Consider the following 12891-nt stretch of genomic DNA (forward strand, 5'->3'; position numbering starts at 1 on the left):
CTTTTCTCTCTGTAACTCTGACTTTCAAGTAAAATAAATAAAATATTTTAAAAAAAGATTCACTTATTTATTTTTAAAAGATTCATTTTATTTATTTGAAAGACAGATTTACAGAGAGAGGTAGAGACCGAGGTAGGTCTTCCATCTGTTGGTTCACTTCCCAAATGACTGCAACAGCTGGAACTGAGCCAATCCTAAGCCAGGAGCTTCTTCTGGGTCTCCAGTGTGGGTGGCAGGGGCCCAAACACTTGGGCCATCCTTCACCATTTTTTCCAGGCACATTAGCAGGAGCTGGATCAAAAGTAGAACAGCCGGGCCGGTGCCGCGGCTCACTAGGCTAATCCTCCGCCTTGCGGCGCCGGCACACCAGGTTCTAGTCCCGGTTGGGGCACCGATCCTGTCCCGGTTGCCCCTCTTCCAGGCCAGCTCTCTGCTGTGGCCAGGGAGTGCAGTGGAGGATGGCCCAAGTGCTTGGGCCCTGCACCCCATGGGAGACCAGGAGAAGCACCTGGCTCCTGCCATCGGATCAGCGCGGTGCGCGGGCCGCAGCGCGCCTACCGCGGCGGACATTGGAGGGTGAACCAACGGCAAAAAGGAAGACCTTTCTCTCTGTCTGTCAAAAAAAAAAAAAAAAAAAAAAAAAAGTAGAACAGCCAAGACTTGACCTGGAGCCCAAATGGGATGCCAGTGCCACAGGCCTGGGCTTTTAACCAGCTACACCACAGCGCTGGCTCCAATTTGTCTCATGTTTAAATTCATGATTAAACTTAGGGATATAAGTTTTGGGAAAGAAGCTCAGAGGGAAACTGCCATTCTCACCCCATGATGTTAAGGGCACACACTGTCAACATCACTGTTGTTAATCCTGATCTCTTGCCTTTAAGTAGTACTGGCTCCACTTCTTTTTTTTTTTTTTTTTTTTGGATAGGCAGAGTGGATAGTGAGAGAGAGAGAGAGAGAGAGACAGAGAAAAAGGTCTTCCTTTTTGCCGTTGGTTCACCCTCCAATGGCCGCTGCGGCCGGCGCATCTCGCTGATCCGAAGCCAGGCTGGCTCCACTTCTGATTCTAGCTTCCTGCTAATGTGCACCCTGGGAGGCAACAGTTGATGGCTCAAGTTCTTGGGTCCCTGCTGCCCACGTGAGAGACCTTGACTGAGCTCCTGGCTCCAGGCTTTGGCCAAACACAGTCCTGATTATATGTGCATTTGGAAAGTGAACTACCATAATTTCATAGCTAAATTTGGAGGTTTGATCAAATTCAGGTTCTGTTTTGGAAGGAAGGGATAAGAATGTATTCTAGACTATTTTAGTAGCATCAGAGGTTATTAAGGCCAACACCTTATATATATTAGTTCCCTGGTAATTATAAAATGCTACTATTCTATCATTCCTCTTCCTCTGTTAGTCAAAATACTTCTGTGCTGTGGTAGGCTAAGCCTCTGCCTGCGGCATCTGCATCCCATATATGCATAGGTTGGTGTCTTGGCTGCCCCTCTTCCAAGTCAGCTCTCTGCTAATGGCCTGTGAAAGCAGTGAAAGGTGGTCCAAGTGCTTGGGCCCCTGCATACATGTAGGCAACCCAGAAGAAGCTCCTGGTTCCTGTCTTCAAATTGGTTCAGCTCTGGCTGTTGCAGTCATTTGGGGTGTGAACCAGCGGATGGAAGACCCATCTCTGTCTCTACCTCTCTGTGTAACTCTACTTCTCAAATAAATAAAATCTTAAAGAAAAAAAGTAAGTTTTCTTTCATCCACTATTTGGTCTTCAGTTGTATAGTTTAAAAAAATGCATGGAATAGAGAAGTTTTTGAAATCAGCTTTTTTTTAAAATAATGAGCTGGGGCTGCAGCTCACTAGGCTAATCCTCTGCCTTGCGGCGGCAGCACACAGGGTTCTAGTCCTGGTCGGGGCGCCGGAGTCTGTCCCGGTTGCCCGTCTTCCAGTCCAGCTCTCTGCTGTGGCCCGGGAGTGCAGAGGAGGATGGTCCAAGTGCCAGGAGAAGCACTTGTCTCCCGGCTTCAGATTGGTGCGGTGTGCTGGCCGCAGCGGCCACTGGAGGGTGAACCAACGGTAAAGGAAGACCTTTCTCTCTGTCTCTCTCTCACTGTCCACTCTGCCTGTCAAAAAAATTTAAAAAAAATAAAAAAATAAAATAATGAGCTGGCTGCCTAGCAACAATGATCCATTCATTCTCATCCTAAATTTCAAAATGAACTCAGGAATTTAAACTGAAAATCAATCAACTACCTTTCCTTTGCCCTTACCATTTAAAAATTATTCATAAAAATGTGGGAAATACAGAAAAAGTAAAAAATGTTGAAAAAATAATTATTCATTTTTAAAATTTTTAAAAAATTTTTTAAATTTTTAATTTTTTTGATAGGCAGAGTTAGACAGTGAGAGAAAGACAGAGACAGAGAGAAAGGTCTTCCTTTCCGTTGGTTCACCCCCCCAAATGGCCGCTGCGGCCAGCATGCTGTGCCGATCGGAAGCCAGGAGCCAAATGCTTCTTCCTGGTCTCCCATGAGGGTGCAGGGCAAAAAGCACTTGGGCCATCCTCCACTGCACTCTCGGGCCACAGCAGAGAGCTGGACTGGAAGAGAAGCAACCGGGACAAAATCCAGAGCCCCAACCGGGACTAGAACCCGGGATGCCAGCACCACAGGTGGAGGATTAGCCAAGTAAGCCGTGGCGCCGGCCCCATTCATTTTTTTCATATCATTCATCTTCCATTCAGTATAATCACCATTAATCAAACAAAAATTTTCCTTCTATGTTCCACTTGATCATATTGTATATCCCAGCTTATTTACTGATATTAAAGATTTATTTTGGGGCTGGCTCTGTGGCATAGTGAGTAAAGTCACCGCCTGCAGTGCCAGCATCCCGTAAGGGTGCTGTTCCACTTCAATCCAGCTCTCTGCTCTGGCCTGGGAAAGCAATGGAAGATGGCCCAAGTTCTTGGACCCCTGCACCCGCATGGAAGACCTGGAAGAAGCTCCCGGCTTCTGACTTCAGATCAGCAAAGCTCTGGCCATTGCGGTCACTTAGGGAGTGAACCAGTAGATGGAAGACCTTTCTGTCGGCCTCTGCCTATGCCTCTCTGTAACTCTGCCTTTTAAATAAATAAATAAAATTTTTAAAAAAAGACTTATTTTATTTATTTAAAAGGCAGAGTTACAGAGAGAGAGAGAGAGAAAGCCAGACTTCCATCTGCTGGTTTACTCCACAAATAGCCACAATGGCCTGGGCTGGGCCAGGCTGAAACCAGGAGCTTCATCCAGGTCCCTCACATAGGTGCGGGGGCTCAGGACTTGGGCCATCTTCTGCTGCCTTCCTAGGTGTTAGCAGGGAGCTGGATTAGAAGTGGAGCAGCCAGGCCGGCGCCGCGGCTTAGTAGGCTAATCCTCCGCCTTGCGGCGCTGGCACACCGGGTTCTAGTCCCGGTCGGGGCACCGATCCTGTCCCGGTTGCCCCTCTTCCAGGCCAGCTCTCTGCTGTGGCCAGGGAGTGCAGTGGAGGATGGCCCAAGTGCTTGGGCCCTGCACCCCATGGGAGACCAGGAGAAGCACCTGGCTCCTGCCATCGGATCAGCGCGGTGCGCCGGCCGCAGCGCGCCAACCGCGGTGGCCATTGGAGGGTGAACCTACGGCAAAAAGGAAGACCTTTCTCTCTGTCTCTCTCTCTCTCTCTGTCCACTTTGCCTGTCAAAAAATAAAAATAAAAATAAAAATAAATTAAAAAAAAAAAAAAAGAAGTGGAGCAGCCAGGACTAGAAGCGAAGCCCATATAGGAAGCTGGTGTCATAAATGGTGGCTTCACCATAATGCCAGCCCCGATATCCCAGTTTACTAGTTACTTTTTTTCCATTATCAATAAATTTGCCTTCCAATGCTTTCAAACCAGCTTGTTTCCATCCTTATTTGACAAGGGCAGTAAGACAGAGTTAGAAAAAGATCCATTTGGGGAAAGCACCCTCATTCCTGGTCTTGCCTTATTATGGGAGCTACTGAGAAACTGGCTTGAATAGAGATTGCTCCTAATCAAGTTAATTTCTCTATAATCGTCTTCAAACTATCAGGATTTGTACTTAACAACTGAGTTCTGCCTGAAATAGGGAAATCATGGGGATGCTCTCACACTCGCTGGTAAGCCCATCCTTATACATGTCATCTGGCTCAGTATTCTGCATACTCTGTCACAGAAGCTGGTTTGGGAATGTTCTGCTAGGCCTGAATATGGCCATACCACAAAAGCCTGGGAGCTCTAAAGAGCCCCCAGCAAGACCAATGCATAATACACATACTCGATTAATACAAGGGGTATTCAAAAAGTTGGTAAAAAATGTGTTTTATGAAAGACCTACCCATGGATCTTAAAATTTTTTTTAAATGAATGTAGACTTGTCTTTTAATTTCCCATGAATTTGTCTGAAGTACTCTCCTGTACACATATACACTCACACACAGTTTCTCTGTTTATTTTTATTGACAGTGATTTCTAAACTTGGGGTCACAACCAAGCCTTCACAGAATTAAACCTACAGAGATATATTTTGCAGTTCAGAGTTTTAACCACTCTCAAATTTCCTACATCCCCAACACTCATTTTTTTTTTTTATTATTTCATGCATTTACTTACTTACCTGATCCCTGAAAACAGTTGTTTTTGATTTAAAAAAGTTTAACCAAGTTAGAGTTCAACAAAGTTCAGTCTTGAGCTCTTTTCCTTCCTTCTCTTTATTCTTTCCCTAGGTAATGACATCGATTTTCATGACTCTGAATATGATCTCAACAGAAGGTATATTATTATCAAAGCTAACTTTTTGTTATTTTCCAGATACCAGGCACCGTCCTAAGAATATTTCATGCATTAACCCATTTAATTCTTACAAGAATCCTGAGTTGTAAACTATTATTATTCTCATTTCAGAATGAAGAATTGAGGCATACAGAGATTAAGTTACTATTCCACAATCACATAGTTAGTGACAGAAAACATCTGAATTTGAATCAGGCAGTGGGATGGCAGAGCCCCACTCTAATCACTCTACTGCAATGCCTGTGCAGCATGTATGAAAACCCAGTCTCACTTGCTTGGTCTTTTCAACTTCATTGATTCTCTGAAACTTCCCAGTGAAGCTACCCATTTGTGGAATCTGTACCAACAGCACTGCACTAGTGGAACAGTGACAAGAGTCCATGAGAAAGCAGAACTGTTTTCCTATGGTACTTCAGATATAGATGAATTAATTTAAATGTTAAGCATATTAACCATATCACCTGCTTCATTCACATTCTCAAAGAACTGTGTTCTCAGAACAAAAAATACCTCATCTCTTACCTTTGATGTCTCTATGGACAATCATATTACTGTGCAAATAATGGACACCCTCTAAAATTTGACGGGTATATTTCCTTGTCACATTCTCAGTAAGAGCTCCATATGCTTTCAATTGGTCCTTAATTGAACCCTAGGAAAAAACAATTACAATAAAAATTGTGCTGTGGTTTGAAATGGAAAGCAATAGTAAATTTCTATTTTAAATAATTTTTTCATTTATTTATTTTATTCATATGGAAGGTAGAGACAGAGAGAGAGAGAGAAAGATGGAAAGGGAGTGAGTAGGAAGAGATGGAGGGACAGACAAAGAAAAGAAAGTACTGGAGTCAGTACCTGTTGCTTTCTAGAGTGCACATTCACAGGAAGTTGAATCAAAAGTGGAGTAGCTGGGCCGGTGCTGTGGTGTAGCAGGTAAAGCCATTGCCTGCAGTGCCAGCATCCCATATGGGTGCCAGTTCAAGTCCCGGCTGCTTCACTTCCAATCCAGCTCTCTGCTATGGCCTGGAAGATGGCCCAAGTCCTTGAGCCCTGCACCTGTGTGGGAGATCTGGAAGAAGCTCCTGGCTCCCAGCTTTGGATCGGCGCAGTTCCAGCTGCTGCAGCCACTTGGGGAGTGAACCAGTGGAAGACCTCTCTCTCTCTCTCTCTCTCTCTCTCTGCCTCTCCTTCTCTCTCTGTGTAATTCTGACTTTCAAATAAATAAATAAATCTAAAAAAATAAGTGGGGTAGCCAGCACTCAAACCAGGCACACCAATATAGGATGCAAGCATCCCAAGTGGCAACCTAACCGCTGTGCCGAATGCCCTCTTCTCAAACTCCTTTTTTTAACATATCCTACTTTATGGGAATGCATGTATTTTTAAATGAGTAAAGACACAACCATATTGAAAGTTAACAGAATTAGAATGCACCCTACAGATTGGGAAGAATAACATACAAGGAATGATAGGTCACAAATCACAATTTGTAACTCCTAATGAAATTACTGACTCTAGCAATGCCTATAAATCAGTTTTAAAACATTAGGTAGAGGCCGGTGCCGCTGCTCACTAGGCTAATCCTCTGGCTTGCAGCGCCGGCACAGTGGGTTCTAGTCCCGGTCGGGGCGCTGGATTCCGTCCCGGTTGCCCCTCTTCCAGGCCAGCTCTCTGCTGTGGCCAGGGAGTGCAGTGGAGGATGGCCCTGCACCCGCATGGGAGACCAGGAGAAGCACCTGGCTCCTGCCATCGGATCAGCGCAGTGTGCTGGCCACAGCACGCTGGTCGCGGCGGCCATTGGAGGGTGAACCAACAGCAAAGGAAGACCTTTCTCTCTGTCTCTCTCTCACTATCCACTCTGCCTGTCAAAAAAACAAAAAAACAAAAAAAATTAGGTAGAAAGTTGAAAAGGAAGTGGATATTAACATATGCCATATGAGCTGTAGCTCAGATTATTTTCAGGTCTGCAGGAAAAAAATTTACATTGTGGCAATTAGGATGTCAATCACCCTAGGTTAGCAGTCAACTATGGCATCACTACAGTGCAACAAGTGGAAATCATGTGTCCTGATGGGATGCAACATGAAGTCTACAGATGAAATAAAAACATGAAAGTTGAATCTAATTTAGACTTCACATCTAACGGAGTTTACAGGAAATAAATAAAGGAAGACATTAAACAAAATACATGAAGATGCGATTAAAAAAGTCTATGAGATGGGGCTATTAACAGAAAAACTATTCCAGTCTCTGCTAAATCTGCATCATGTAAAATTTGACTGTTCAGGATAAAAAGAGAATAAAGGGACATAACTAACTAAATATAATGTGTGGGTATAGAATGGAAACTGGTTAGGATAATCAGCTACAATGGACATCTTTTGGGTACCTAGGAAAATCTGAGGATGAACTACTGTAATATCTGTAACCTATTTTAGAATAATTTAGCAGTAATGAGTTAAAAATGCAGAAACAGATGAAGAGAACAGAAAATATTAGACAATTCTAATTTAAAACTTTTGAAATGTCCTTAACTAGGATTAACATTTGACAATCAAGGTTTTTTAATTTGTTTCCTTAACAAGACTTAACAGATTTTCAAACAGATATATCAACTTACCCCTGGCATATATTCCATAAATATGGAAAGTGTTTTTTCCTGGGGATCCCTCAAACAGCCATAATACTGAACAATTCGCTCATGCAGCAGGTTTTTCAACAGCTGAATTTCACATTCAAGTGCATTTACTTCCTAAAAAACAGAATGCATTGTCTTTACAACACTGTTAAAAAGCAGAAAATTCCAAGTTCATGAATTATCAAGGCAATTTCACTTTAAGACATTTACTACTCAAGAAACAAGTAACTTAAGATCTCAAACCAAAAACTTTAACAGTCCTTGATGATATACTAAAGCAACATTATATCAGATTAGGAATATGACTAAAGTATTAAGAAAGAAAATTCCATAGTACAAAGTAGATAAAACTTACCTTTGTCATCTGTTTTGCAAATAATTTGCATTAAAGAAAACCCCAAAATTCTGTATATTATGTATTTTCTTTCAGTAAAAATGCATCTTACAATGTGACAAAGTCTGTGCAGTGATTATTACCTTGCTGGTCTCAGGGCTCTCGGGGTCAAACTGAACTTGCTTAACAGCCAATTCTCTTCCGGTATCAACATCATAACAGAGGTAGACCCTGCCAAAAGCTCCTTGGCCAAGCAGTTTGCCCAATCTCCAGTTAGTTGGAGCTCGAGGTGCTGAAAAAGAAAACTTCCTTAAAATGGAGTAATCAGTTGGCACATGAATAGGAAATAAATGAATATACTGCATCACTTATATCCTTTATTAAATGTGCTTGGATATGAGGGAAAATCACGACTACCCAAATTCATAATGGTTATAACCTTTCAAGATTTTTCTCTTGGGCCGGCGCCACGGCTCACTAAGCTAATCCTCCGCCTGCGGCGCTGGCACCCCAGGTTCTAGTCCCGATTGCTCCTCTTCCAGTCCAGCTCTCTGCTGTGGCCCGGGAGTGCAGTGGAGGATGGCCCAGGTCCTTGTGCCCTGCACCCACATGGGAGACCAGGAGGAAGCACCTGGTTCCTGGCTTCGGATCGGCATAGCACGCCTGCCGCAATGCACCAGCCGTAGCGGCCACTTTGGGGGTGAACCAATGGAAAAAGGAAGACCTTTCTCTCTGTCTCTGTCTCTCTAATTCTGTCTTTCCCAAAAAAAAAAAAAAAAAAAAAAAAAAGATTTTTCTCTTTAGTCAATTTTCTGAGGATCTAAACTGATATGTTTCATATTCCCATGACTTGTATATTTCCAATTTTTTGTGATTATAAATGTGATAGCATCTTTCAATCTAAGATGCACTAATTTTCAGATATACTATTTCTAAAGATTTATCTATTTATTTGAAAGGCAGAGTTAGAGAGAGGGAGGGTAGAGGAGAGACAGAGATAGAGAAAGAGATCAAAATCTTCCATCTGCTGGTTCACTCCCCAATGGCAGCAACAGCAAGGGCTGTGCAAGGCTGAAGCCAGGAGCCAAGAGATTCTTCCAGGTCTCCCACATGGGTGGCAAGGGCTCAAGCACTTGGGCCATCTTATACTGTTTTTCCAGGCACATTAGCACAGAGTTAGACCAGAAGTGGAGTAGCCATGATACAAACCAGTGTCTATATGGAATGCCAGCATTGCAGGCGGTGGCTTAACACTGCGCCACAACCTGGGCCCCAAGATGCACTATTTCTTATCTAGACTGCAGCAGTATTTGGAATTAGATTTTCAGCTTCTACCTGCAACACAAAAAGCTGGAAAAAGAATCATTCCCATCCTAATGATAAAAAAAAAAAGTCTATGTAATTCACAAAATTATAACCTATATCAAATCTATCAGAAAACAGACTGCAGGGCAACCAACTAGCCAGGAATCCAAGGAAAAGAAGACATCTCTAAAGAGAGGTGCAATGTGAGCACTGGCAAAACACAGAAACCACATGGTACAGAAGGAGAACTCAGCTCAATTTTTAACAAGTGTAGGTTATGAGAAAACTAAACCCTTAGGATCCTGTTTCACACACAAGGGTGAGTTTACACTTACTCAAAGTCTATTCTGTGGACCTCCACAGTGTACTTACGGGCAACAGTACAAGCTTCTCCCCTAAGAAACAGAAGTCTCAAACTGCTGGAGGAAGAGCAGCAAGCCATGTCACTTCTAGGTTACAGCTGAAAACCCACTAAGGTTAGGAGAACCAGGGTTGGAGCCGATTCCTATTCCTGATGGCCCTGACCATTAGAATTCCTGTAAACTGATGGGTGACATTCAAAATTGCCTTCTTTCCAAATGTGGGTTAAATGGAGATGGTGAGCCCCAAACTTGGGCTAGAGCAAAAGGCATAGACCAGGGCAGTTATTGCCATGTATGTTGTGGACCTCAGTTCTCATTAAAGTATTTATTGGCATAAAAAAAAAAAAATTCCTCTACTCCTGGAAGATGGGCAGAATCAATGCGAAAACTCATTTCTGAGAAGCAGGAAGAGAGAACCTAAGAATGAAGCTGGACAGGAAAAGAGAACTCGCCATTTCTCCTCTGCCGTCCTGGGCCAACATATAGCTGCAATCTACTGATGATGGAGGACAAGGGCACAGACAGAGCCTCCTTCACTGACAAGATGATGCACAAGAAAGGCCAGAAGCTGAAGATGCAGCAGGACCACTGAGAAAATCCCTCTAGAAATGGTACAAGGTAAGTCTGGCCGGCGCCGTGGCTTAACAGGCTAATCCTCCGCCTTGCGGTGCCAGCACACCGGGTTCTAGTCCCGGTTAGGGCACCAGATTCTATCCCGGTTGCCCCTCTTCCAGGCCAGCTCTCTGCTATGGCCCAGGAAGGCAGTGGAGGATGACTCAAGTCCTTGGGCCCTGCACCTGCATGGGAGACCAGGAGAAGCTCCTGGCTTTGGATCAGCGCGATGAGCCGGCTGCAGCAGCCATTGGAGGGTGAACCAACGGCAAAAAGGAAGACCTTTCTCTCTGTCTCTCTCTCTCACTGTCCACTCTGCCTGTCCAAACAAAAAAAGAAATGGTACAAGGTAAGTCTAGAGGAATTTGATATCAGTGCTACCCAGAGACCATAGCGACAACAAAATCCAAATCCATCTCAATTCCTGACTAGAGTGACTCAATACCCCATAACAAGAGCCTAGCAGAAGAGCTGTGCTTATTTCTAGGCATAAATACTATTTACCTCAGTCTATTACCCTATACATAGCATCTAGCATTCAGTGTAAAATCATAAGACGCAAAAAAAATTTAAAAAATCTAAAGGAAGGATAATCAATACAACCAGATTCAAGAGATTCAGACAGGAAATTTAAAACAACTATGATTAACACATTAAATGCTCTAATGGAAAAGTCAGACAATATGTATGAACAGATAAATACTTTTTTTAAAAAAAAAGACTCATTTATTTATTTGAAAGGTAGAGTTACAGACAGAAAAAGATCTCTCATCCTCTGGTTTACTCCCCCAAAGTCCGCAAAGGCCAGGACCAGGGTTGGGGCAAGCCAAAGCTGGGAGCCTGGAACTCCATCTGAGTCTACTGTATGGGTCCACACACTGCTTTCCCAGGTGCTTTGGCAGGAAGCTGGATGAGAAGTGGAGCAGTTGGAACTCGAACTTGCACCTACATGAGACTCTAGTGTTGCAGGCAGCAGTTTAGCCTATTGCACCACAATGCCAGCCCTGCAGATGAATATTTTCTCAGAGACAGTTAAGGGTCAACTGAAAATGCTTGGAGTAATAAAACAAGTATAAATAATTCCTTCAATAGGATCATGAATATACTCATCAGAGTTGAGGAAAGAATCAGTAACCTGAGAATAGATCCACAGAAATTCCCAAACTGAAACACAGACACACACACACACAGACATACACGTGTGCACCCGTGCACTGGGGTATATGGAGGGAACAGAGGTATGATACAATATCAAACAGTCTACTGTACAGATAATTGACATTACAAAAGAAGAAGAATGAACTAAAAGCAATACTTGAAGCGGTAATGAATGATTGATAATTCTTTCATAGAACTTAGAGAATGCAAATTGGGAACCACACACAAATATATCAAAACAATTTACATTCAAACTGCTGAAAAACCGAAGACAAAATTTTGAAAGCTGCCCAGGTTAGGAGTAGGGGCAGACTACATACAGAAGAACAAAGATAAGAATTACAGCAGTTTTCTCCTCAGAGAGCATACAAGCCAAAAATGTCAGCACTAGGCACTGTACAAAGATAGGTGGAAAGAATGGATGAAAATGGAGCTTTAAAGTGCTGAAAGAAGGAAAAAAAAAAAAAAACCAAACCTATGACTGGAATTCTTTTTTTTTTTGACAGGCAGAGTGGACAGTGAGAGAGAGAGACAGAGAGAAAGGTCTTCCTTTACCATTGGTTCACCCTCCAATGGTCGCTGCAGCCGGCGCACCGCGCTGATCCGAAGCCAGAAGTCAGGTGCTTCTCCTAGTCTCCCATGCAGGTGCAGGGCCCAAGCACTTTAGGCAATCCTCCACTGCACTCTCGGGCCACAGCAGAGAGCTGGACTGGAAGACGGGCAATCGGGACAGAATCCAGTGCCCCGACCGGGACTAGAACCCGGTTGGCGGGCGCCGCAGGCGGAGGATTAGCCTATTGAGCTGCGGCACTGGCCGACGGGAATTCTATACCTAGATAAAATATGCCTTTCAAAAATGAAGGGAAAATAAGTAACTGAAAGAACAAAAGATGAGAAAGAATTTATTACCAGATTTGTATTATAAGAAAGGTTAAATGCAATTCTCAGGCAGAAGGAATTTGATATCTGATAAGATGTTGGATCACACAGAAAAGGATAAACTGAAGGTATATATAAAAGCAGTACAAAGGGGCCAGCACTGTGGTGCAGCAGGTTAAAGCCACGGCGTGCAGCACCAGCATCCCCTATAGGCACTGATTCAAGTCCTGGATGTACCACTTCTGATCCAGCTCCCTGCTAAAGCATCTGGGAAAGCAGCTGAGAATGGCTCAAGTCCCTGAGCCCCTACATCCTGGCTCTGGCTTGGCCTACTCCTGATCATTGCAGCCTTTTAGGAAGTAACCAGAAGATGGAAGATTTCTCTGTCTCTCTACCTCTCTCTCTGTTACTCTTTCAAATAAACAAACAAATTAAAAAAAAAAAAAAAGAGAGAGGAAGAAGTAGTAGTACAAGTGCCAGAGCTGTGGTGTAGCAGGTAAAGCTGCCACCTGTAGTGATAGTTCAAGTCCTAGCTGCTGCATTTCCAATCCAGCCAGCTCCCTGCTGGTATGTCTGAGAAAGCAACAGAATATGGCCTGAATACTTGGGCCCCTGAACCCACATAGAAGATCCAGAGTAAGTTCCTTGCTGTTGTCTTCAACCTGGCTCAGTCCTAGTCGTTGTGGCCATCTGGGGAGTGAGCCAGCAGATGGAAGTTATCTCTCTGCCTCTTTGTAACTCTGTCTCTCAAGTAAATAAATAAATAAATAAACAAATAAATCTTT

The 12891-nt window shown here is 43.5% G+C and overlaps 1 protein-coding gene across 1 annotated transcript in view; it reads right to left on the reverse strand.

Annotated features, from left to right (window-relative positions):
- The window catches only part of MAP3K2 (mitogen-activated protein kinase kinase kinase 2), an 83214-nt gene that overhangs the window by 12099 nt on the left and 58224 nt on the right, over positions 1–12891 (reverse strand). Inside the window, exons 13-15 of the mRNA XM_062180273.1 lie at positions 7934–8082; positions 7439–7570; positions 5341–5470 (exon numbers count right to left, since the gene is read on the reverse strand). Of these exons, the coding sequence (XP_062036257.1) occupies positions 5341–5470; positions 7439–7570; positions 7934–8082 (411 nt within the window). The remainder of the gene's footprint in view (positions 1–5340; positions 5471–7438; positions 7571–7933; positions 8083–12891) is intronic.

The sequence above is a fragment of the Lepus europaeus genome, chromosome 1 (assembly GCF_033115175.1).
Source record: "Lepus europaeus isolate LE1 chromosome 1, mLepTim1.pri, whole genome shotgun sequence".
In the NCBI taxonomy this organism is placed as follows: domain Eukaryota; kingdom Metazoa; phylum Chordata; class Mammalia; order Lagomorpha; family Leporidae; genus Lepus; species Lepus europaeus.